This window comes from Berghia stephanieae, chromosome 1 (assembly GCF_034508935.2).
Source record: "Berghia stephanieae isolate SIO BIC M18660-M18661 chromosome 1, UCSD_Bste_1.3, whole genome shotgun sequence".
Classification (NCBI taxonomy): Eukaryota; Metazoa; Mollusca; class Gastropoda; order Nudibranchia; family Aeolidiidae; genus Berghia; species Berghia stephanieae.
In genome coordinates this window covers 60,203,943-60,228,662 of record NC_088360.1, presented here as the reverse complement: position 1 = coordinate 60,228,662, position 24,720 = coordinate 60,203,943, and the positions used below count along the sequence as shown (strand labels likewise).

The 24,720-nt window shown below is 36.3% G+C and overlaps 1 protein-coding gene across 1 annotated transcript in view; it reads left to right on the top strand.

The window, feature by feature from the left end:
* LOC144978667 (exportin-2-like) overlaps window positions 1–24,240 on the top strand; it is a 53,392-nt gene extending 29,152 nt beyond the window's left edge. Inside the window, exons 17-27 of the mRNA XM_078925015.1 lie at window positions 685–788; window positions 2,211–2,308; window positions 2,690–2,840; window positions 3,435–3,634; window positions 6,602–6,699; window positions 11,380–11,465; window positions 14,157–14,238; window positions 16,478–16,624; window positions 18,580–18,677; window positions 21,210–21,343; window positions 22,341–24,240. Coding sequence (XP_078781141.1) covers window positions 685–788; window positions 2,211–2,308; window positions 2,690–2,840; window positions 3,435–3,634; window positions 6,602–6,699; window positions 11,380–11,465; window positions 14,157–14,238; window positions 16,478–16,624; window positions 18,580–18,677; window positions 21,210–21,343; window positions 22,341–22,430 — 1,288 coding nt within the window. The 3' untranslated portion in view covers window positions 22,431–24,240. The remainder of the gene's footprint in view (window positions 1–684; window positions 789–2,210; window positions 2,309–2,689; window positions 2,841–3,434; window positions 3,635–6,601; window positions 6,700–11,379; window positions 11,466–14,156; window positions 14,239–16,477; window positions 16,625–18,579; window positions 18,678–21,209; window positions 21,344–22,340) is intronic.
* Window positions 24,241–24,720: the final 480 nt, after the last annotated feature.

Genomic DNA, 24,720 nt, shown 5'->3' with positions numbered 1-24,720 from the left:
AAATGTGTTGCAAGTGCTGTAAAACAAAAACAACAAACAATCTCACCTCAGTCTTTTTGTGTGTGTGTGTGTGTGTCTCTCTCTCTCTCTCTCTCTCTCTCTCTCTCTCTCTCTCTCTCTCTCTCTCTCTCTCTCTCTCTCTGTCTTTCTTTCTTCCTCTTATTCTTTTTCTCTCCTTATTCTCTCTTACTCACCACCATCGCCACCTTTCATTTTTATGTATCAATTAGATGGTGCTGGATGAGCAAACTGCCTCCAATGAGGAGTGTATTGACAACCAATGTTATTAATGTTATTGCAATAGTGACTCAGAATCTTGTTACAAAATCTAGCAACATTGACCTTGGTCAGTGACTGGATATGTGAAAATAATTAGAACACTGGTGCTGTGTTTTTAAGTAAAGTTCTTGGCACATATTATCCAATTTATATGTGAATGAAAAGCTTGCTTAAGCCTGTGATGAATTGAGTGTGATTATTTGTTCTGTATGAGAAATTCATTCCATATGACCTGTGAGGGAATAAATGAAGCATTATAAAGTGCATTGAGCATTATAAAACTGAGGAAATGTACTACATGAATATTCATGCTTGAATTGTTATATTATTTGTTTAAAAATGTTATTCTTCAGAGAAAATGATTGCTTCTCTTATCAAGTTATTTTGTTGGTTTTGATTTTACAGAATAACATTTGAATTAATCCAGCCTGTGGCAGGTACTCTCATGACAAATCTCTTCCATGCTATGGAAATGCCAGGGTCAACAGAGAATGAATACGTCATGAAAGGTAAGGTTTAATTTTTTTTATTTTTTGAATGTGAATATGCTTGACTCATGAATGTTATCACAATATTGATTAGTGATTAGATGTAGATCTGTAGTAACCTCTAAAAAAACAATTAGTGCAAAAGAGAGAACTGACTAATCATTTACTTTGTTTACTAATGCTGGCTTCTTAACATGAAGTTCTTCCGGCACATCATAAAGTAAACATAAACATAACAAGAAATCCATGATAAGAGTTTGGTTACAAGAGTACGCCACACACCTCCCCCAATTGTTGCATTGGAACTGGCTAGAAGGGTCCACACATGCCAGTTTGAGGCAATCCACCAGAATATGTTCCTGGGGACTATCTATATCTATGAGAAATGTTTTGTCTCCTGCTACGATTACTTTGTATGGTCCTCTTTAAGGGCTTTTCATGGTTTTGGTGAATGCAATTGTGACATCGCTCGAAATTGTGTAGCTAACCAAGGCAAAGAGTTTGAAGGAACCAACTTGAAGTACGGTCCAGAGTTCACTGTACCATTCTGTTTTTAGAATGTTTAGTGTACTTACATGAGTACACGGCCTGGTATTTGATCCAGATTTTTATAAAATCACCATAGATTATTAACTTTAGACAGCCCGTTGAGTCGCGATACCATTGATAATGCACCCGATGGTGGAGTTGTAGCGAAAGCTCTTGGTATTAGAGTTGTAGAGGTTATATGTCTGTTTTTCCAGTGCTTGTTCATCCATTTCGTTTGGCGAGTTGACCTGAGTTGATTCAGACAGAAGAATCAAAAATATGTATTTGTATAGGAAACCAGGTATGTGGCCCTGCTCTTTAATGTCTAGTAAATCAGCTGCTTTTTTCTGTGTCGGATAACAAAAACAAATGTGTAAGGAATGATTTTAGGATGTCGTACTACCTGTTGGGTAGTGCTGGTGAAGTAATGGCTATTGCTGTAGTTGAATCCAGGGATGCCACGGTAGTATTTGATTTGGTCCGCAGGGATCCCTTATAATATAAGGCGAATTGAACCTCTTGGGTGCTTTTATTTTAATTCTAGAACTTTTTACGATCCCATATTCTTCCTTTTTACTGGCGCTGATATGACCTTAATGTGTTGCATGCGTCGTAAAACTATTAAAAACAAACAAAGCAACAACCTTGGTGGACATGATGGTGTAAAAATCACCTTGATCACCATTGTGGCAAACTAAAAGATACTTAGTACAAAAAGAAGATCAGATCAATTACATATTTTATTTACTTAAGCTGATTTCTAAATATGAAGTTCTTCTGGCATAACACAAAGTAAACATGGCATGAAATATGTAATAAGTCTTGGGCAATGAGAGTATGCCACAGAGAAACTTTTAAGAATTTTTTATTGCTAAGACAAGAAATGTGTTTTAATAATATTTTATTTCCTTATAGCTGTGATGAGGACCATGTCTCTGCTTCAAGAGCATGTTTTACCCATGATACCCGACCTTCTTAACAGTTTGAAGAGCAAACTTATCCTTGTCAGTAAGGTATGTACAACTCAGTTTTTCGACTTTTTTCTATTATTTTGAATTACACTCTTTCGCCTGTTATTTTGTCTTTGTCATCCATATTGCCTCCCCTTGAGCTTACCCATTCCAGTGGGAAAAAAAGAGAATTTTATTATATTTTGGAATATGTAGCCACCCCCACCTTTAAAAAAAATTTTTTTTTTAAATTCATCCCACACTATTATGAAAATAATTCACATGTAAACAGTATTGTAAGATTTTGACAACTGAATTAAACATACAAATATGATAAGCTGCAGCCATGATAACAGTGTTTGGGTCGCTGTGTTTACCATGCTGTCTGAGATCAGAGATTGATATGGTTAGCTTATGCATTTCCTCACTTTTTCTGATCTATAGAATCCAAGTAAGCCCCACTTCAATCATTACCTCTTTGAATGCATTTGTGTTTCCATTCGAGCTGCCTGTAAAAAGCACCCTGAAGCTGTGTCCACTTTTGAGGAATCGTTGTTCCAGCCTTTTACAGAGATTTTACAGCAAGATGTCCAAGGTCAGTACACTTTTAGATTTTACTTAAGATTTTCTTGTGAGGGCATTTGTAGAGGTTCATTCAGGCTTCTTTACTTTCAATTGAATAGTTTCTATGTTTGAGTTCCAGATAAACACTTTTTGATTGTTCCACCTGGTGGTGACCTTTTCCCAAGCAGATTTTGAAAGATAAAGTGAGGCTGATGCTAAAAATTGAATTTATAGTCAAAGACATAAAAATTAAGTTAAGTTTTTATTTCTTATTGAGGAGAAAAAATGTAATTTCATATACTGACTAAAACCAAAATTTCACATTTCTGGTTATTTTAACTGTAGAATCCCTGACATAATCCTTTTATTTAGGTGATAGGTCATTAAGGAGTTTCGTTTTTTTTAAATTCAGCACCCTCTTGCAACATACAATTGTAATTTAAATGAGGGTAGTGACCCTTTATTTTCTTTCTTTTTTTTTTTAATGGGTTATCCTTATTTTTATTTTAAAGAATTGTTTTAGTTTATTATTGTTGTCAGGATCATAAAAATCATAATGTTTTCAGGTGGTCGTCATCACCTCATATTGTTGTTTCACACAACTTATTTCTGCTTTTGTTTTCAGAATTTATCCCATATGTGTTTCAAATTTTGTCCCTTTTGATTGAACAATACAATGGGAAAGTTCCGGACACCTACATGAGCTTGTTTCAGCATTTACTTGCCCCTGTTCTATGGGAGAGACCTGGCAACATCCCCCCATTAGTACGTCTCACCCAGGCTTACATCCATCGAGGGGCCAATCAGATTGGAGTTGAACAGCTGGTGAGGATTTTGAATATATATGGTTTGTTTAAGACCATTCCAGCAATTTAACTGGGACACTATGGCTATTAACTTCAGATTTCTCTGTGAAAATATTTGGTGCTGGTCTCTAAGCTTCCTAGTGTCCATATTTAATAGATGTTTCAGTTCATTTGCCCATTAATCCATTTTCTCCTAAGAATATATTTTCAGTGAATGAGGATTGTTTAAAAATAAGGTCTGATACTGACAGAAATGAGAGCCTGTTGTATGATCCCTCATTCGTTTTATTCTTTATAGCCGTAACAGCTCATTTAGAAATTTTTATGTTCAATTTGCAAAATGCTAAGTCTTGTCAGTAATATTTATGTTATTAATGGAAAGTCATGGGTTGTGATTTTTGTAATACAAATGTTAAATCACCATGTGATGACTTCTTTAATGAAGACAGTTTGCAGTCTCTCTTCAGTCCTCATCCCAGTGTGGGTATGGACCACCGATGAAGCTTTCCCATCCTCTTCTATTGTTGGCCAGTCTTTCCATCTCCTGCCAGCACATCCCAGACCTCTCCAGCTCTACCATAAGGTCTCTCCTCCAAGTTGACCTTGGTCTTCCTTTTTTCCTCTTTCTGGATGGATTTCATTGCAGGGCTGTCCTTGTGATATTTCCTTTGGTTTCCTCAATGTTGCCTATCCATTTCCATTTTCTTTTTTCCATAATTGCCTTTCAACGGCTTCTTATCCTGCTCTTCTCCGCACTTCTTTCTTTAAAATTTTTTCAATCCATTTTATCTTCAGGATTTTGCGAAGACATCTATTGACAAATATGAATAGGCGTGTCTGGATTTTGTACTTCTAGGAGTGGCAGGGATGTATTAAGTTTCTGGGTGTTTCTGTAACTTTGTATGTTTTTACAGGACTGGGTTGTTGGCCCAGTGCCCAACCCCCTATCCTAGAGGGCCAGGATTATTGGTCCTAGATTCACTCTTAGATAAGTAGACTTCCTAAGTTCATGAATTTTGACCGCCTATACTTTTTCATTAGAATATCCTTCTCCTAGACAAGTTGCCTTCCTCAGCTCTTGAGCCTTATATGCCCTTGATTTTACATTAGAGTCTCCTTTCCACCCATGCTGAAGAAGGTCATCTCGCCATAAGTATAAGCTAAAGTAAGAATAGGACGTGTAGAAGACATCACACTACAGGATGAGTGTGAGGTGGGTGGATAAGGAGCAGAGCATGTACCACCAGCCGGTGGGTTCTGTCTCCTTCACCTTAAGAGGAAGGGGTCCCACCTACTCCATAACCCTGTTATACCGCCAGGGACTCGGTCGCACCCATGACAATCTCAGTGGAAACAGGGAGCACCATGGGAAAGTGTTGTTATGTACACAATAATGCATGAGAGGCCATATGCATTAATCTGTCAGACAGGATTTTGCGGCGATCGTACACCTGGAAATGAGAAGTGTTGGGTTCGAAATGCACAGCAATTTCCTTTCACTAAGCGGGACGTCCAGCCCAGACCTTGCAGCTCCCCCCATATGCAGTATGTGGATGTAAGAGGTTACTTTGTCATTTGATTTGACTTTTTTCATCCAATGGGGGAATTTTCAAGTCACGAAAGATCAATGTAGACCTGACAACTTTCCTTATTTTATCTGGAAATTACTGATATTCGATCTCATTTCCTATTTCCCTAATTGCCAGCTATTTTCCCGATTTTGATTTTATTATGTTCTTCCACAAAAACTTAGATTATTATCATTATCATCATCATCGCCATCACCACCACTATTTTCACATCTTCATTTAAAGAGCTGTTTGGGTCTTTTCTAACAAAAACCGATGAATTACCTATATTGGGCGGTTTTAATCATTCTGTATCATCAGCATAGGTTAAAAAACATTTTTGGTGAAAAATATAAATCATCTGTGTTGATACCAGTTTTGCGACCTAATTTGGGTGTCTGGCATAAAAAATATAACATTCTTGTGGCAAACGTTCCACAAAAACTAATGAAGGAATGATCTCCATATTCTTCCCTCTTATCAACATTGTAGCATATTGTGCCACCATAGAGAGATTTTACAGCTTTAGCTTATGGTATTTTTATTAGAACATTACAGAGTTGAGAATCAAAGTGTTATGATAAAATTGATGTTAAAAATTTATAATTTGGAATATAATTCAAAATACACAGCATACCCTATCAAAAAAATATCTCTATGGTGACATAATTCATTATCTCTCTGATAACTGGAAATTTTCAGACAATTTCATTGAATAGATTCTGAGAAACGTTTGACACAGTATCCCATACCCTTAGAAAAATGACATATTGAGAAAATAGCTTTCCATTTTTCACACTTTTCTTACTACCTCTACCCTTTTTTGACTGTATATTTCGTGCCTTTATAGTTTATTTTAAGACGTCGGACTTCAATAATATTATTTCTAAGATATCATTTTCTATATTTGAAGGATTTTCCTAATAATTAGATCCAAACCGCCTCTTAAGTCCTAGATTTGCCCAAAAATTTTACAGAATTTTGTCTCTGAAAGGTTGGCAAGTCTGCAACACCTCTGGGGTGGGGCAAGGTGACTTGCTCAAGGCCATGTGGAATGGGAACCCAGTATCTTGGGTTTCAAGTATAGACAAGAGTACTAAGTGATGCTGTTCCCCTATTGGAGCATTTAAGATTGATGAAATCATATTTATTCCAATTTTTTCATCACATTGTCTGTTATCACTTTCCTCTTATACTGCACTTATTTATTTTAAACTCTTGACATCAGTTTGTTGACAAGTTACAGTCAATTTTTGCAGAGCTCATTCACAGGTCTACACAAAATTAACTCATTACTCTTTCCAAATATTAGTGCACTTAATTATCCTCCTAATTTTGTAAATTGTTACTAAAATTGTAAGACTTCTGTTTTTAATGCAGGGTGAATGTTATTGATATTCTAATCTTCTCTTTCACAGAAAGGTCTCTTGGGAGTGTTTCAGAAATTGATCGCATCTAAGACTCACGACCATGAAGGCTTTTATCTCCTGAATTATCTGATTGAATTTATGCCCAAGTAAGATTTTGATCAAGTGTTAGATTCGGAAATAGGCTATTAAAAATTTTTTTGCCCCACTTTGAAAAAAAAAGAAAAAAGTACTTGCCATTTTATCAAATGAAGCTATATTTCGATTTAATTACATTTGTCTGTTGCCATTATCCCTTTTAAAATTGTATTCATTCCTCCTTTAGATTTAAACTGTCCTTACTATTTATATATGGAAATATAGGAATTACTGTTACAGTCCCGAACATATTCACTGGAGTCTTTATATAGTGATGCCAGAACTCTGGTTTCACTGGAAAAAAATCCGGTCTGGAGCAAAAAAAAAATCCAGGTTACGGGCAGAAGTCAGATTGCTCCAAGGATTCCCCCCCCCCCCCCCTCCATTTCCATCATAATGCCATCATCACTACCACAAGTACTATCATCATCATCATCACTACCATTACTGAAGCCACCACATCATCATCATTACCACAACTACTACAACCACCACCACCACTTCATCATCACTACCACTATTACTACAATAACTCCCACGTCATCATCATCACTACCACGACTACTACAACAACAACCACATCATTATTACTACCACTTCTACAACCACCATGACCCTACTAGTACAAACCTCACCATCACCACTACCACTACTACTACAACCATCATCACTACCAGTACTACTACAACCGCCACTACCATATTGTCATCACTACCACTACTACTACAACCACCATCACTACCTACTAGTACAAACCTCACCACTACCACTACAACCATCATCACCGCATCATCATCATTCAAGGTTGCCAATTTTCCATTTATTTACGGAATTCAGTATATTATAAACCCTCTGTACATTTTCCATTAATCACTAAACAAAAAAAGTAAGTACAAAAGTCTTTTTACTGGATGTCAGCACTCAGAAATGGGTCACTCAATGTGTGTGTGTAAAAGTTCAGGAAAATTTTGCCTCCTGAATTGGCAACCCTGATCACAACCAATACTACTGCAACCACATAAACATGATATACGTAAATAAATGTGGAAAAGTAAAACTTGGTAATAGGTATAGTGTAATAATATTGTAAGCTGTAAGAATTATTACAGAGTATAATTTTCAAGGGACATACAGATTATATAATTGTAAAGATATAGATATCTAGTAAAATGTGAAGATTGAAATGTATGGACAGGATTAAGAACAAAGAAGTATGGAAAAGAACTCGGCAGAAACCAGTGGGAGAGGAAATAGGAAGATGATGGAGGTGGATTGGACACACCCTTAGAAAAAGTGACTCCACTATAACAAAGTATTGGACTGGAACCCTCAGGGCAGAAGATCAAGGGGGACACTACGGGGAACACGGAGAAGAGTTAAAGAAGTTGATATACAGAGAAGTGATAAGACATGGAACGAGATTTAAAAGTTAGTTCAAGATAGAATAGTCAGAGTAGTGATGATAATCTTCTGCAGAATTCCGAGATTTTGGGATTTTCTTTGAAAATTTCCGCTGTTTTTGCAATGTCAAACATTTTTCTATGAAAAGCCCCAGGTGGTTCCACGGTAGATCAATGAAAAAATCATAATCATGTCTTTTGTCAATTTTTGACACCTGTGCTCAGTTGCATGAATTTTGGGAACACTCGCATTTCTATGACATCAACCTAGACAGGGTGGCATCAAATGTCAAAAGTGACACAAGACCAGTTGTGTCCTTGGATGAATAAATGCTGGGTTGAGGATTGGGCCAAAAGAAATAAGTAATAGAGAATCAAGTCATAACTCTCTCTCTCTCTCTCTCTCTCTCTCTCTCTCTCTCTCTCTCTCTCTCTCTCTCTCTCTCTGTCTGTCTCTCTCTCTCTCTCTGTCTCTCTCTCTCTCTCTCTCTTTCTCTCTCTTTCTCTCTCCTTTACCTATATTTCTCTCTCAACCACCCTTCTATCTTCATTTTGTTTTTAGAAGTCATCTAGTCATAGAAAGTTAAAATATAACAATAAGCAAGGATACTCAGAAAGCAATTGTTCAAATTATTTTTATTTTATTATTTTTCCTTTGTTTTTCATTTATTAAATATTCATGAGTCTAATTTATAAACTGCACAACCACTAGGTTTCAGTAGCAAAGTGTGCTTTGTAAAGTAAAAACAAATACTTTCTAGCTTTGGGCCAAAAATTTATTATCTCTTGATGTAGATAGCGGTATGATTAAGATCAAGATAGAATAGTCAGAGTAGTGATGATAATCTTCTGCAGAATTCCGAGATTTTGGGATTTTCTTTGAAAATTTCCGCTGTTTTTGCAATGTCAAACATTTTTCTATGAAAAGCCCCAGGTGGTTCCACGGTAGATCAATGAAAAAATCATAATCATGTCTTTTGTCAATTTTTGACACCTGTGCTCAGTTGCATGAATTTTGGGAACACTCGCATTTCTATGACATCAACCTAGACAGGGTGGCATCAAATGCCAAAAGTGACACAAGACCAGTTGTGTCCTTGGATGAATAAATGCTGGGTTGAGGATTGGGCCAAAAGAAATAAGTAATAGAGAATCAAGTCATAACTCTCTCTCTCTCTCTCTCTCTCTCTCTCTCTCTCTCTCTCTCTCTCTCTGTCTCTGTCTCTCTCTCTCTCTCTGTCTCTCTCTTTCTCTCTTTTTCTCTCTCCTTTACCTATATTTCTCTCTCAACCACCCTTCTATCTTCATTTTGTTTTTAGAAGTCATCTAGTCATAGAAAGTTAAAATATAACAATAAGCAAGTATACTCAGAAAGCAATTGTTCAAATTACTTTTATTTTATTATTTTTCCTTTGTTTTTCATTTATTAAATATTCATGAGTCTAATTTATAAACTGCACAACCACTAGGTTTCAGTAGCAAAGTGTGCTTTGTAAAGTAAAAACAAATACTTTCTAGCTTTGGGCCAAAAATTTATTATCTCTTGATGTAGATAGCGGTATGATTAATATTCTAAGCCTTTAAAATTATTTTCGGGAATGGACAATTCATTAAATACTTACAAAAGGAGTATATTATATAATGTTACGTAGCTATCAAATTGTAGATGTCATTTTTGCTTGAGTTTGCCTGATAGATCGATACATTGTCCTCCTTTTTGACAAATTGCCATTATCATCACTGATAGAGAAGGGAAAAGTTTGCTCAAGATAGAGAGGGATGGATACTGTATGTCTGTGGCCTATACCCTGACCCAGGGGGAAAAAGGCAATGATGATGAACCTGTCGTGATCCCAAAGGTAGCCAACTTTAACTGAGTTGCTGAGCATTAAATTTCGCTGTTTTGTCTAAGTCAAAATTGACCACATTTACATAGGGGAAAGTAAAATTATGAAAAAGTAAAATGTGAATGGCTGAAGTACGTTAATCGTACTATAACTAAAACATCTCAATTGCCTCATTTTGTAAACGAATTGGTTGACTGTTTCTTCACTGATTGGGTACCTAATTATAAGAAACAATAGTGGTAAGTAATTAATTCTTGCGCAAATTAGTTTTCTGCCAGTGTTTCACTCTAGGATTCATGCTGTTCACTGTCTGTCACTGTTGACTTCGATTCATTCATTTTCCCATCTTTGGAATTTACATGGGACTGCCAAGAAATTTTCGCAATTAATAAATTTACATCTCCATAATGTAAAATAAGATAAAAATTTAATCTTATTTATTTCATTTTTAGTTTGACACGTAGTTATTGACCTTTAACTTTGATACATTCTTTTATTAAAAGTTTAAATATGCTCTCACACATGATGTATGAGGTGCAGGGTTTGTGGCTTGAAGTTCTGAGCTGTCAAGCATCGATAAAAATGTGAGGAATGAATTATATTGGTCGCTGCTGAAATAATAATTGCTGTTAAGTTTGGTTTCAGTATGGACATAAGGTTATGGTATGATTTTAGGAGTGCTTGTACTTAATTGTTTGGAAAGCCTAAGCCCTTACTAATACTATATAGCTGGAATTATCTTTTTAAAGTCATCATGCTTATTTTGCATTTTTTCTACTTCTACAAGACACCTAAATAAATATGATAAATTGTCTCTGATCTCTTTCTTTCCTCATATTGCACTCATTTATTTAAAAAATCATGTCTGTGGGTTGTCAAAAATTTTACAAGTCATTTACAAGTCTATAACACTACTTCCACATCATCACTACCATTACTACTACAATTACCATAACAACCACATCGTCATCACTACAATTACCACTACAACCACATCGTCATCACTACCATTACTACTATAACCATTACCATTAAGATTTGGAGCTTTACTTACATATCGTATAGTTCTAATTATTTATCTATTTTTAACTATTCGATATATAAACACAATTCCAAAGTCCATTCCAATGACCTTTTCTTGTATGCGGAAATTCTTCTTTTGACTTTGAAATTCCTCCGAAAGTTGTCTAAAATTCCTGTGAGCCAAATTTTAAGTTGGCGTCTCTTCTTTATATCATCCATTTATTCAATTTAATTTTTTATCTGATAAGTAACCCTTTAGACATAACATTTGAGCATTTATAATTCTTTTCCTGACTGTACTTTCTTTTTTTAGCCTCTGCAATGTATCAACACTGTAATTGTTTGTTTTTAATCAGGATTTTATTTTTTAATTTTATTCCATGCATTGTGTATCATCTTTTTTTCTCCCTCCTTTTCACAGGGCCCAATTAGAGGATTATGTCAAGCAAATTTTTCTTCTTTTGTTCCAGCGACTCAGCAATTCCAAAACAACCAAGTACATTAAAAGTCAGCATTTCTTCAACCATTTTGAAAATACTCCTGTACTATAGTATCTTTAAACAATACACCCTTATGATTCATAATTTCTCTCTCTCTCTCTCTCTCTCTCTCTCTCTCTCTCTCTCTCTCTCTCTCTCTCTCTCTCTCTTTCTCTCTCTCTCCTCTCTCTCTCTCTCTCTCTCTCTCTCTCGTCTCTCTCTCTCTCTCTCTCTCTCTCTCTCTCTCTCTATATATATATATATATATATATATATATTTATTTATTTATTTCTTTCGCAACCATCCATTAAATCACCTGGTTATACAGAGATGATATGTTATATAAAGCAATGGTGATTGACTTGGTTTATTTGAGAGATTCTTGGCTTTATGTTTGATTCTAAGCTGCATAACCACTAGGTTTCGGTAACAAAGATATTGTAGCCTGCTTTATAAAGTAAAAATCAAAACAAAACAACACTTTCTGGCCTTTTATTTGAATAATATTGTAGGCCTTTAAATGTTATGTGGAAAGGACAATTCCTTGAACGTTTACAAAAAGTAAATGTATGTCTAATGATAAGAATGGATTTACACTAGAAGTAGTAATATATTATTACATAATACAAAACTATGTTCTTGTTATTTTGACATTTTGCTTGTGTTTGACCGAGAGACTGAGAAATATTCCTCCTTTTTGACAACTTGCTATTATCATCACTGATTAAGTGGCGTCGGCTGTGATACATTGTGTCAGTGTATAACATAGTCAGTCGGAAGGTGAACAGTTTGGATTTTCATTTGCTGAAAGAATATGCTCTCCAGAGCATTTTAATATTTATTTGAAGTAAATCGGGTGATTTTTTCATGAAGTTATGATCAGATGTATGGGAAAGGGAGCCAGCAACTTTTCTCAAATTTCATACTTTTTCAACTTGACTAGCTGTAAAAAATATTTAGAAGTGAAATTAAGCTTTGATATTTCCCAAAGATGTACAAAAAGGATTGATTTAATCATTTATAATAACTGATTTTTGATTTTAAAAATTGAACTTCTTAACCCTTCTTAACTTGGCAATATCTCAGTTCAAATCTCTTCACCATCCGACTGATTATGTCTTTCACTGTGACATATAATGAGTATATTACTTTTAGCATAAATCTAATATCCTTGCCTGAATTAGACTTTTCAAACACATAGGTAGATTGCTCTTGGGCGTTGATTGTATGGTGTTTTGTTTTTTGGGGTTTTTTGTTTTTTTAAAGAGGGAGGGGAGGTGCTTTAATAAAATTCCCTATATTCATTCCCATGGGGAAATGTTTCTTTAGGGTATATTCCAAGGGAAGACTGGAATAACCCAGGCGTCAGCCACAGAGTAGCGCAGCAAAGTGAGCTAGGGCGAGGTGACTTGCTCAAGGCCACACAGCACAGAGGCGGGTGATCGAACTAGGTACCTTTCAGGTACTAAGCAAAGACCGTACTGCTGAGCCACACTGCCTCAGTAGGGAAACGAGTGGAAATGACCAGATACGATTGGAAAGGAGATTGTGTATTGATGCTATTCGCTGAGGTAAAATTCTCACAACAAGAATTAAGCTTATAATTGGTAACGCTTGTGTTGATTATAGCACCATTTGGTGGTGGGTAAGATTCATGGAAGGAGGAGACCCCATCGAAACAAAACTTCAAGAACAAACTCGTTGTGGGAGGCGCTGAAGTGTCTTGAACGTCAGTAATCAAACTGAAGTGGAAAACATGATTCTGGCAAATCGGCATGTTAGACAAATTGACATTGAGAAAAAGTTGGAATTTCAAAGGAAAGGGTACACCACATCATAACAATGATCCTTGGATACAGGAAAGTGTCTGCCGGGTGAGAACCATGAATGTTGACAAGTGACATGAAAGACCAATGAAAAACAATTTGCTCCAAATTATTGAAAAGGTAAGAAGACGAAGGTGATGCCTTTATTCAGCAAATAGTCACTGGAGATGAGTCATGGGTCCACCATTATGACCTAGAGAGCAAATGCCAAACAATGGAATAACGACACAAGAACTCTCCTTCTTCCAAAAAAGTTGTGGTATCGGCTAGAAAAGTGCTGCTTATAATTTTCTGGGCCTCTGAACGTGTTGTTTATATCGACTTTTTGGAACAGGGCAAAACTGTGAATTCCGAACAACATGTCACTGGAGAACTGAGAGCATCACTGAAAAGAGTGCGACCTCAGAAAATGCGATGTTGCGATGCGATAACGTTCGACTCCACTCAAACTGCTCTAAGGAAAATGGCTTTCTCTACCTTGCCACACCCGCCTACAGTCCCGACCTGTCACCTTCAGTCTTCTTATTCCCTAAAATGAAACCACTATGAAAGCGACAAAGACGTGAAGGCTGCTGTCCGATATTGGTGTAGGGAAAAAGGGACGTCAAGGTTGTTTTTTTCTGACAGGAAGCCTCAAATGGTGCAGCATTGGCAGCTCTGTGTTGATTGTGTCGGTGGCTACATTGAAAAATAAAGTAAGCAATCTGTAGCTGAGCTGTACACATGACCACTCAGTTCTTTAGAATTGTCCAAATCAACTGATTTTTAGAAGAATTATTAGCTTATCTTGTTAACTTTAAGATTAAGATTTTTGGAATTAAGTTTTTTTATACATTTAGTTAAACACAATTAAAATAAATTTGTATTTTTTGCATGTTTGCTTTTTTCCCAGGTCTCCTTGTTTTCTTCTCCTTATTCAGCATAAAGTTCAGTGCTCAGTCATTGATTGAAATTGTTGATGGGATTCAATCAAAGTGAGTTGCACGAGCAGTTGATAATATGATACATAGTTATTTAACGATAAATATTAGTCATCTGGAATGAAAGCACTGTATTCAGAGGCTCCTACCCTTCCACTTTTCGCGGAATCATTCCGCTTAATTGGGTCTTTATTCCACGATTCGGCTCTCACGGCAAAAATTTCGCTTTTCAATCAAGAAAAATAATTTTTAAATGTTGGCTATGGTTTATTTCGTCATCATCCTCTATGGTCAATCAACACACATTTTGTGTGTCTGACTATTCCCTTCATAGTCTGTGCAGTTGATGTCAGATAATATTATATTTTAGGGAGGGGGTGGGGGGAGTCAATGACCGAAGTATTATTATTATTGTTGACTCCACAATGTGAGGTAAATGACCTAGTAATATTATATGTTGGCTCCAATCGGTAGTATTATTGAGTAGGCTTCTTTCCCTATTTCATTTTAGCCCTGTGTATTTGTGTGTGTGTGCATGCGCCGGCACGTGCATTTGTTTGATTAGGTGTGTGTTGGGAGGGGGAAGGGAGGTCCTGACAAGATTAAATCCAACCATTTAATGATTTGCTCTGAGACTGCCAGGGCCTGTGTCCTCTATTATTATTTGACCCCTTTTTAGTCTTTAAACAATTTGCAGTTTTGTAGACATTTTATTTTGTATCATTTAAGGACTTTGGATTGTCTATTACTACATTGTCTGCAGCAAATCATGTTGTAGTTAATATTAGTAAGTTGATTCCGCTTTTTTATGGATCTTTGATATTCTTCTGAGGCAGCTGTTTGTAAAGCTTTGTGTGGCTATGTGGTCTTATGGTATGATGCAAGCTTTCGGAGGGTCCTGGGTTCGAACCTCGCTTGGCGCATAGTTGAGTCCTTGGAAAAGACTCTTTACTTACATTCTCTTACCAAAATGAGTACCTGGCCTTTAACAGCGTTTGTAATACTAACAGGCGTCATGGCTCGTTCTACATATTAAGTGTTGCTGTTGGCTAGGGACCCCTTGTAAAGCTCTTTGAGCATATTTAGTGGATATTATGCTATATAAAAGCTCAAGTTTTTGGGGGGTTTTTTATTTTCTTGGTTGTTTTCTTTTAGGTCCACCAGGTCTCTGCACTGGATGGGGTTCCTCACCTCCCGTAGTGCTACTCTGTCTTCTATCCCCCTATATCTGTTTTCCAACATGCTTTCTGTCTTTGTCTTGGAATGAGATGACTTTGTATTGTCCTGGCTGTGGCCAGATACCCTAGCTGGGAGGGAAACAGGCAAATGTATAGTTGAGTTTTGGGAGATTATATTTTTTTCCTTGTAAATCATCTCTCTGTTATATATTGTTATATTTTGAATGCATAATGTATGCATTTGAGTGTGTTCCTGTTGGTGGGACCCTGTGCTTGTGTTTGGATGAGACTTTTAGGTGATCTCAAACTAAATACCGTGACAGTATGCTCTTGGAATCTGCATCTGTTACCTATTTGTACCTATTTTGACTGCCTTAATTGTAAACCTATAATCTTTTGACTATTCCATTTTCTTCCTTTTTACTGGCGCTGACATGGCCCAATTGTGTTGCAAGTGCAGGCTTGCCAATCAGTATGATTTCTCATATTGCAATACGCTTTGAGGTCTCAAAATATGATGATATTGACCAAAATATGCTAATTAAAAAATCAAGAGTTTGTAACAAACAAAAAAAGAGGGGGGGGGGGGTGATAAAAATGGAATAGTTGAAGGTCATTAAATATCATCTCCACCTAGATGAGAATCTGAGTTACCTGACAGATCATTGTCATCAGAATTCCAGGATATTCCTTCCTTCTACTAGCCTGATAAGTATCCATAAATTTAGCGAATGTTGAATTTGAAATTCAGATATTGAAAATATAATTTTTTGAGAAAATTAGCATAATTATTGGGGAAAAAATCCTTTCAAATAGTTGAGGGTGGTTGGCAAGTCTGCAAGCGCAGTAAAACCATTAAAAACAAAAACGGGTCAGACTTGGCATTTGTGTTGTCAAGCGCTTACTGTCTGAATTAATCGGGTAAAGCACTGCTATGATAATTGCTATTCATTATTATTATTATTATTATTATTATTATTATTATTATTATTATTATTATTGTTAGTATTAGTATTACCATTTTGGAGCCCCATATGTCCTATTACTGAATTGACTATGCTTTCAGTACTTTCGTATGATATAAATAGTATTATTTAAACACATTCTCCTTTCAGAATGTTCTCCATGGTAGTGGACAGGCTATTTATACCAGATCTCCAAAAAGTTTCAGGACACACTTCCAAAAAGATCTGTGCTGTGGGTGTCACCAAGATTCTAACTGAAGCACCTGTCATGATAACAGGAGATTATGCTGCTCTGTGGTATGTTGAAATTTTAATTTAATGTTAACTTCGTAACCATTTGAGTGTATAAACTTATTGGGAAGATTTTGTAGCAGTGTCAGTGGACAACTTTTAAGTGGTTTCAGACAAGGTGCATGGATTTATTACTCTTGGATATAATTCTGATCTCCGCTAAATTCGCCCACTATGTTTACTTTTTTTTTTTTAACTTGCTGGATAATTAGATCTAAATCTTTAACTTTTGTGTCATCTTTCTTTTAATTGCCACTGATTTAACCTATAGCTCCTCAAAACCCACTAAAAGTGATATTGACAACTTTATCATTTCTAGAAGGTTATTTTGTTACAATGTAATCTCCCCTTTTAATAAAAAATGCTATAAACATTTTAGAACTTGTCCATGATGGAAAAGCTGGGTGGGGTTCCTGACCTCTCATAGTGGGCAGGGAAGTACATACTGTGTCTTCAACCCCCCTATACTGCTTTCCAACTTGCTTTCAGTCTTTGTCTTGGAATGAGATAACTTGGTTTTGTCCTGGCTCTGGCCGGATACCCTGGTCAGGAGGGAAACAGTAAAATGCATACATTCGAGCACGGAAATCTCAAATACGGAAATCTCAAACTCTGTACAATTTCCAATTTTAATCCCTCTATTTCATTAGTATTGGCAACATGAAAATCTCGAACACTTTCCGGGGCCAACACGGAAATCTCGAACTAACTGGACATTCCCTTGCATCCGTTGAATTTTTTTTTTCGCAAATTGTTTGTGTTGAACGGAAAAGAAAAATGCGCTAAGTGTCAGTTAATGTGTTTGGCGTGCATGTATGTGGCATATATATGTGTGTGTTTGTGTGTGTGCATGCTGAATGAGAGGGATCTGCGAAGCATGTTTGACCAGTATCTTACGCACCCGCACCCCACCCATCGTTAACTAACTTTATGGTTCTAATCTGAGGTGCCAGTTCCATGCAAAATTACCAGTATGGCAGGGACGGGACACTTGGCAGTGATTGCCTTTAGCCTCCCTCTCTCTTTAGCCTGCTATGAGTAAGAGGGTGTTAAGTGAGGAGTGATAGTAGTGATTCGTAGGTAATGACGTCGCATGCTGAGTGTGTAATCCACACTGCGACATGCTGCAAACACACGCATGGGAATTGAATTGTCATTCCATTTCTGTAATAGAACAAGACAAGGCGCACGAAACGCAACACCAGTGAAAACCCTTCATAATTTTGTAAAAGATGAACGAGAAAAGAATGTTGAATTGTCTCACAATCGAGTTCACAATAATGGAGAGTTATTATTCAATATTTATGATTATAATAATAATATGACTTTTATCAAGACCACCCACATTTACCTCCCTCATATTCTTCCTCATATCCTCTGTAAAATACTCAACATGGAAAACTTGAAAACACAGAAATCTCGAACAAATAGGCGTGGTCCCGACTTGTTCGAGATATCCGTGCTCGAGTGTAGTTAGTTTTGGGAGATGATACTTTTCCTTGTAAATCATCTCTCCGTAATGCATTGTATTATTTTTCCTTTTACATATGCATGATTCGTAAACAATTGAGTTTGTTCCTCTTGGCTTGTGCTTGTGTCTAGATGAGACATTTAGTGATCTCAAACTAAGTACTAAGTAAACTGATAGTGTGCTCTTGGAATCTACATCTATTCCCTATTTGAACCAATTCCCCTTTGTCTTGCTTGTTCTTTGGTACTTTAATTGTAATTCTAGAACTTTTTACTATCCCATTTTCTTCCTTTTACTGACCTAAATGTGTTGCAAGCGCCGTAAAACCCTTAAAAACAAAAACAAAACAACATGATGCAAAGGACACTTATAAGCCAATCTTTCACAACTTAATATGATATTACAAGCAATATTAGCATAAGATTGCAGTTGTGTATACACTTTTTCATGCTTTTCTCTCAATTGTTTCAATTTATCTCTTCCATTATAGGCCTCGTTTGCTCCAGGCATTGATAGGCTTATTTGAATTGCCTGAAGATGAGAGTGTTCCTGACGATGAGCATTTTATTGAGATTGAAGACACACCTGGTTAGTATCATTAACTTGTGTTACGCATTGTTTATTTATACAAAATCAAGCTCATACACTTAACAGTTGGAGTTGAGGCTAATGATGTGTAGATAGCATATATAGCATTTCAGGGTAAGCAATATGCCAAATATGTCACCCCCAATGGATCACCGCCTTGACGTTGGTGGGGGTACTTGAGGCACATCAGGGGCAAAGGAGTAATTCTGATTGACTGTAATTCTGATTGACTGTCACTAGACCATCTCGGATGTCGAACCTTACCATCAGGTTCATCTCGAAGGAGTTGCCCAGAAGATAAAGAAACATAACTGTCTTATGAGGAAGCTGGCAGCAACATCTTGGGGTGCTAACCAAATGCTTCTTAGGACTTCTGCCCTGACACCATGCTATTCCGCCGCTGAGTTTTGCGCTTTACTACGGGGTAAAAAAAAGTTGAGCTTTTATATAATGCAATATCCACTAAACGTGCTCAAAGCACTTTACAAGGGTTCCCTGACCAACAGCAACACGTAACATGCTGGACAAAACATGACGCCTTATAGGCGATATAACATTTTTTTTCTGACCGAGACAACGCTGTTAATGACCAGGTACTCATTTTTACACGAGAGTACAGTGAGAGAATGTGAGTAAAGAGCCTTTTCCGAGGACTCAACTATGCACCAAGTGAGGCTCGAACCCAGTGCCTTCCGATCCTAAAGCGAGTGTCATATCACTAGACCACATAGCCGGGGTAGAAGCAATAACGTTGAGAATATAGATGTAAAACTTTGCAAGTCCATGCAGTGTCGGAAAGGCTGGCAACAACACCTAGAGAATGGGGCCTTTTAATGGCAGCAATTCAGCTCCCCAATATCCGGCAGGAGACGATTACAATCAACTGGCTTAACAAGATCAAAAAGAGAGAGAATGGGGATACCCATCTCAAGCACATAATGGATGGCACTCCTGTTTTGAGTGGAAATAAGTCCCGACAACCCTGTATGTAGCTTCCCTTACTTCGGACAGAGCTGCATATACGTGATGGAAGTTGATGTGGACAAATTTAGTCCCTTGAGAAAGCGGGGACATTGACTTTTCAAAACTGGGGGAGAAGTTGCCAGGCTTTTCCACCAGCAAGAGGAGACATTGGGTGGCAGCTAATCGGCTTCAGTCGAGAACCTGCCTCACAGCACATTAACTTCATCACCTGGGACTTGTCACCTGCCCAACATGTAACCCATTATGGTCAAGAGTCCAAAACCACAAAGCATCTAGTGGAACATTGCGTTGTGATGAAACTCCTGGTGGGTTCATGAACGTACACAATTGCTGCGATGAGTTAATTTGCATCCTGGATAGATCATAACTTGGTGGTGTGAGGACCATTAGAAGCTGCTGCCAAAAATGTGGCCCATAGTATTTCTGGCCACTGATTTTAATCTTTGATGTATACAGGGTGTCCAGCAAGTAAATTTGACCTCTTGGTCGTAAATTTGCAACTATGGTCATAAAAAAAGTCATAAAATTGTTGAAGATTCAAAGAATTTAAATCTTTAAAATTTCACGATTATAGACTGGAATAACAGAGAAATCTTTATCTTTTTTGCAACTCTAATTCCTAATTCTGCTGTGTACCAAATGAATTACACCCAGGAAATGAACAGAAATATAGTCTGAGGGACAAATATTTGAGTTACTTTTTCATGTATAAAATTACTTACTTACTTACTTAGGCCGGCTGCCCCTTGGGGTGCCCAGCATGAGCCACAAGTCTCCGCCATTCTGTCCTGTCCTCCATAAGTGTATGCAGCTCCCGGGTGTTGTCAATTCCTGTGTCATCTAGCAGACAGTCAATGTATATTTTATTCTGCTTGACTCTGTTTCTGGTTCTTTCAATTGGTTCCCATAGCACAAGACTGCTTGCAATCTCCTCCTTGTGTCTCTTGCAGTGCCCTGCAAGTCTCAGTCTTCTCTTTTTCTTAAGTGGTGGATTGTTATGGAAAGCTTGCCATTTAAAAGGGACCACTGCATTGGTACCTGTTGATAATCATTTTCATTTCTTCATTACAATTAACAGATCTCACCATTTAGTGAAATTTAACTTCTTTTAGCCCCTGATCTCTTGGACATGTGTTATCAGCTCCCTTCCTCTTTGCTTTCGTTATTAATGACATAATTTACATGAACAATGTGCTCTTTTTTTGCAATCCAAAATCATCAAAAATTGAAAAGAACTTTTAATCTTGTATAATTCTTGCCATTTGAAGTTGGACCCCAAATTGAGTAGTTTGTAGTCCTTTTCTTTAAAACCTTTCCGTTATAACTTTTACTTGTAATATCACAACTGTGGCCTAGTAAGATCCTATTTATCATTAAGATAGGGAAGCCATCGTGAAGGTTGTGTCACGACGTTTGGTTTTTTTTTAATGTAATGTATTTGGATGACAATTTTTAATATATTGTGATGATAGTTGGATTCTATGTACTCTTTCTATTGGATGATTTTCTTACAAATTTACTCCATTTCTTTATTCAAATTTATTTCAGGATATCAAACAGCATATTCACAACTTGCTTTTGCGGGCAAAAATGAACATGATCCTTTGGAAGGATTTGCAGAAGATCCCAAAATTAATTTGGTTAAAAGTTTGGAAAAATTGTCAACAAAATGCCCTGGAATGGTTGGTTGATTTTTCTATTGTGAATGGTTGTTATCATTTGGTTGTGATTTTTTTTTATTCCTCATTCAAACCTTTTCCCACAAGTATTGGCATGTCACCATTGACAGATCCTGCAACTCAAAGATATGAAAGTTAATTTACTCACTCACTCAATCCTCTGTGCTGTCGGGTGCTTGAGGCAACAGCAAGTGATCACCAATACTGTCAGGCTTTCGCAACATGTTTTGCGGTCTTGGATTCTTTGTTTTGTATATACTGAATTGCCCAGACTCTAATCCAAAAGTATTCAAACGAATTAATGCTTTTGATACAGGAATGGTTTATGACTGATTAATTCTGTAAAGTTTTTTATTTTATGTTAGAATAAGAAACCAATAAAATGTACTTTAAATGAATCTATGGAAATAGAAAAAGTATGTCTGTGCTCTTTTTTTCTCTTATTTCAATTAACTCTTATTGCATGTAGTGAAAAAGCAATAACAAGCGGACAGTTTTAACTATCTCATGTTTATGCCCATAAACGTCTTTTTTATTATCTTTTTTGTTTGTTTACGCAAAACTGTAGCCTCCAGACTCCCGACACTTGTTTGAGCACCTAGCAACATTTTCATTGAGGTACTAAGTTTGATGAAGATACAAGTGAATATCAATTCCTTTAGGCCAAGGAATATGACTATTAATGAGATCCAGAGCAAAGTGCATAATGGTTTTAAATATTGTATCATATTTAGTATGACGTTACATTGGTTTTAGACTAAAATAGAGAAATAATGTATATTTGAGAGGTTGACTGAAATAAAGAACAGTCCCAACAAGGACCTTTCTTTTATTTCTGGTTGCTCTTTATGTAAGTGATCTATACTGTACTATCTTTTTTTATTTCCTGTATCTCTTAAAGAAGTATGAAAGCAGTGAAACTCACCAAAACATTGGATAAATAATGTTATCTATATCAGTTGGTGTACATAAATAAGTATTCATATCATTTTTTCAACAGATAAAACCATTGATGAACTCTGGCATGGAATCACAGGCACAGAATTTCCTCCATCAGTATTGTCAGATTGCTAATGTCAATATTGCTTGAGATTATCTTTAACGCTTAATTTTAAATTCTCAATTACGCGATTTATTTGAGTTCTGGAGAAATTTTTCATAAAATAAGGCCTTCAGTGTAATATTATTAGCCTTCAGTTTTATGAGAAAATAATTTATTTTCACCAAGTTTTAAATACTAGTGATTTGTCAGACCAATTACTTTTGTTAAAAAATAAAAATTCCTCCCAAATAATTAGTAGCATTCTATTGTCCATATAAAATTTATTTGAATTTGACACTGTGAAGATATAATAAATGGCATGGCCCTTAAGATGACTTCAATCTATTCCTGTTTAGAAAAATAATCGGTGCTAATTCATGTTGGTTGGTACCTCTTCCAGTCAGTAAGTTGTACAATCATGATTCCATTAGTTCTGTGAAAGAAACAAGAACTAGGTTGTTCTTTCATGGTGAGTAGGAAATTTAAGTTCAATCTTGACGAGTCTTCTCAAATTTTTAGATACTTTTTTTTTTTTTTTTGTTTTTTTTTTTGCATTCGAGAAAATCTTTGAGACTCAAAGTAGTTTCAGTTATTGAGAGGTAACTCCACCTAATACTACTTTTGTTCCCTATTTGAACCACAGCAACTAGTCCTCACCACTTAGACTACCCCCCAAGTCAAAACAAGCACAGGCATTTTCCTGGTCACGTCACAGTCAGTGGTTCTCCTGCCAGGCTGGAATTTTACCTGAACAAGAGTTAAATTATGCTGTGTTGCCATTGAATTTTTGGTGTTCAAAACATTGCTATAGCTAAAAATTTTGTTGAGGTTTTAAAGAAATGTTATAGAAGAATGTTTGCAACAAAATTGTCATGGCATACATTAATTTTCATACATTTGGAATTAAATTAATGTGGTCATGCCAGTTTTCTGTTTACCTGAGATGCCAAAACTTTGATTTAACTTTTACTTTTTTTAAAATTCCAATCTTCATCTAAAATACATCACTATCATCGCTACAACAACCACCACACCATCATCACTACCATTACCACATCCACCACCACCAAATCATTAAGTGACGCACTCTCTCCCAGAAATGACCTGCCGATAGGGTCTATTTTAGTGCACCGTTACAGGAGCAATAAGGGTATTTTCCACTCATAATATCGAGGGAACCATTTGATAGAAATTAAGTAAACTTGGCAGACAATTAGCAGTGATGATAATCTTCCGTGGATCCACAGAATTCCGGGATTTTAGGATTTTGTCAGAATTTTCTGCTGTTTTTGCCGTGTCAAAAATTTTCTGCTTTCGGACAAAAGTTTATCATAATCTCTTGATATAGTGGTGGCATTATAGGGCTCTAAAATGCATTAGATTTGGGCTAGACAGATTGGCCGATAGATTTTCTTCCTTTTTGACAAATTGTCATTATTATCAACGAATTAGAAAAGCGGTCAATCAATCTTCATGCCAACATTTGACTTCATCCCATTTATAGAACTGTTTCCAATACATATTTGGAGATGAAATTTCAAAGTTCGTTGGCTGGGTAAATTATAAACATGTGATCTCTATATTATATTCAAATTTTAGACATCTAGCATAAGCCCTTTTTCTGTTGGATATATAAAATAAAGAACTATTTTTTGGCAGGGGTGGTTCTTATATATCCTTGCTTTACTGTGTTTAGAATGTTTATGACAATGCAAGCATGTTAATAGTCTTACCGATTCCGATAGCTTATACAATGTTTAATGAAATGTTACCACTTGTTATTGTTATTTTGCTGTATTTTCTACTATGTGTTATGTGATGATATTGGCTGTAATTAAAATTGTAGTCAGTTTAGCAATGTCAAGGGTTTTCTTTGTTTTTGTTGTGGTTTTTTTTTTGGTTAGAATCAGAATAAATTGATTCCACTGGGTGGGGTTCCTGACCTCCCATAGTGGCCAGGGGAGTACATACTGTGTCTTCTATCCCCTTATAACTGTTTTCCAACATGATTTCTGTCTTTGTCTTGGAATGAGATTACTTGGTTTTGTCCTGGCCCTGGCCGGAGTCCTAGCTGGGAGGGAAACAGTCAAATGCATAGTTATTGTTTTGGCAGATTATATTTTTTTCCTTGTAAATCATCTCTGTTATGTATTATTATATTTGTTATTTTCAATGTATAATGTAAGCATTTGAGTGTATTCCTCTTTGTTGGATTTTGTGCTTGTGTCCGGATGAGACTTATAGGTGATCTCAAGCTAAGTACATTGGTGGTATGCTCTTGGAATCTACATCTGATCCCTATTTGTTCCCAGTTCCCCTATGTCTTACTTTTTCTTGG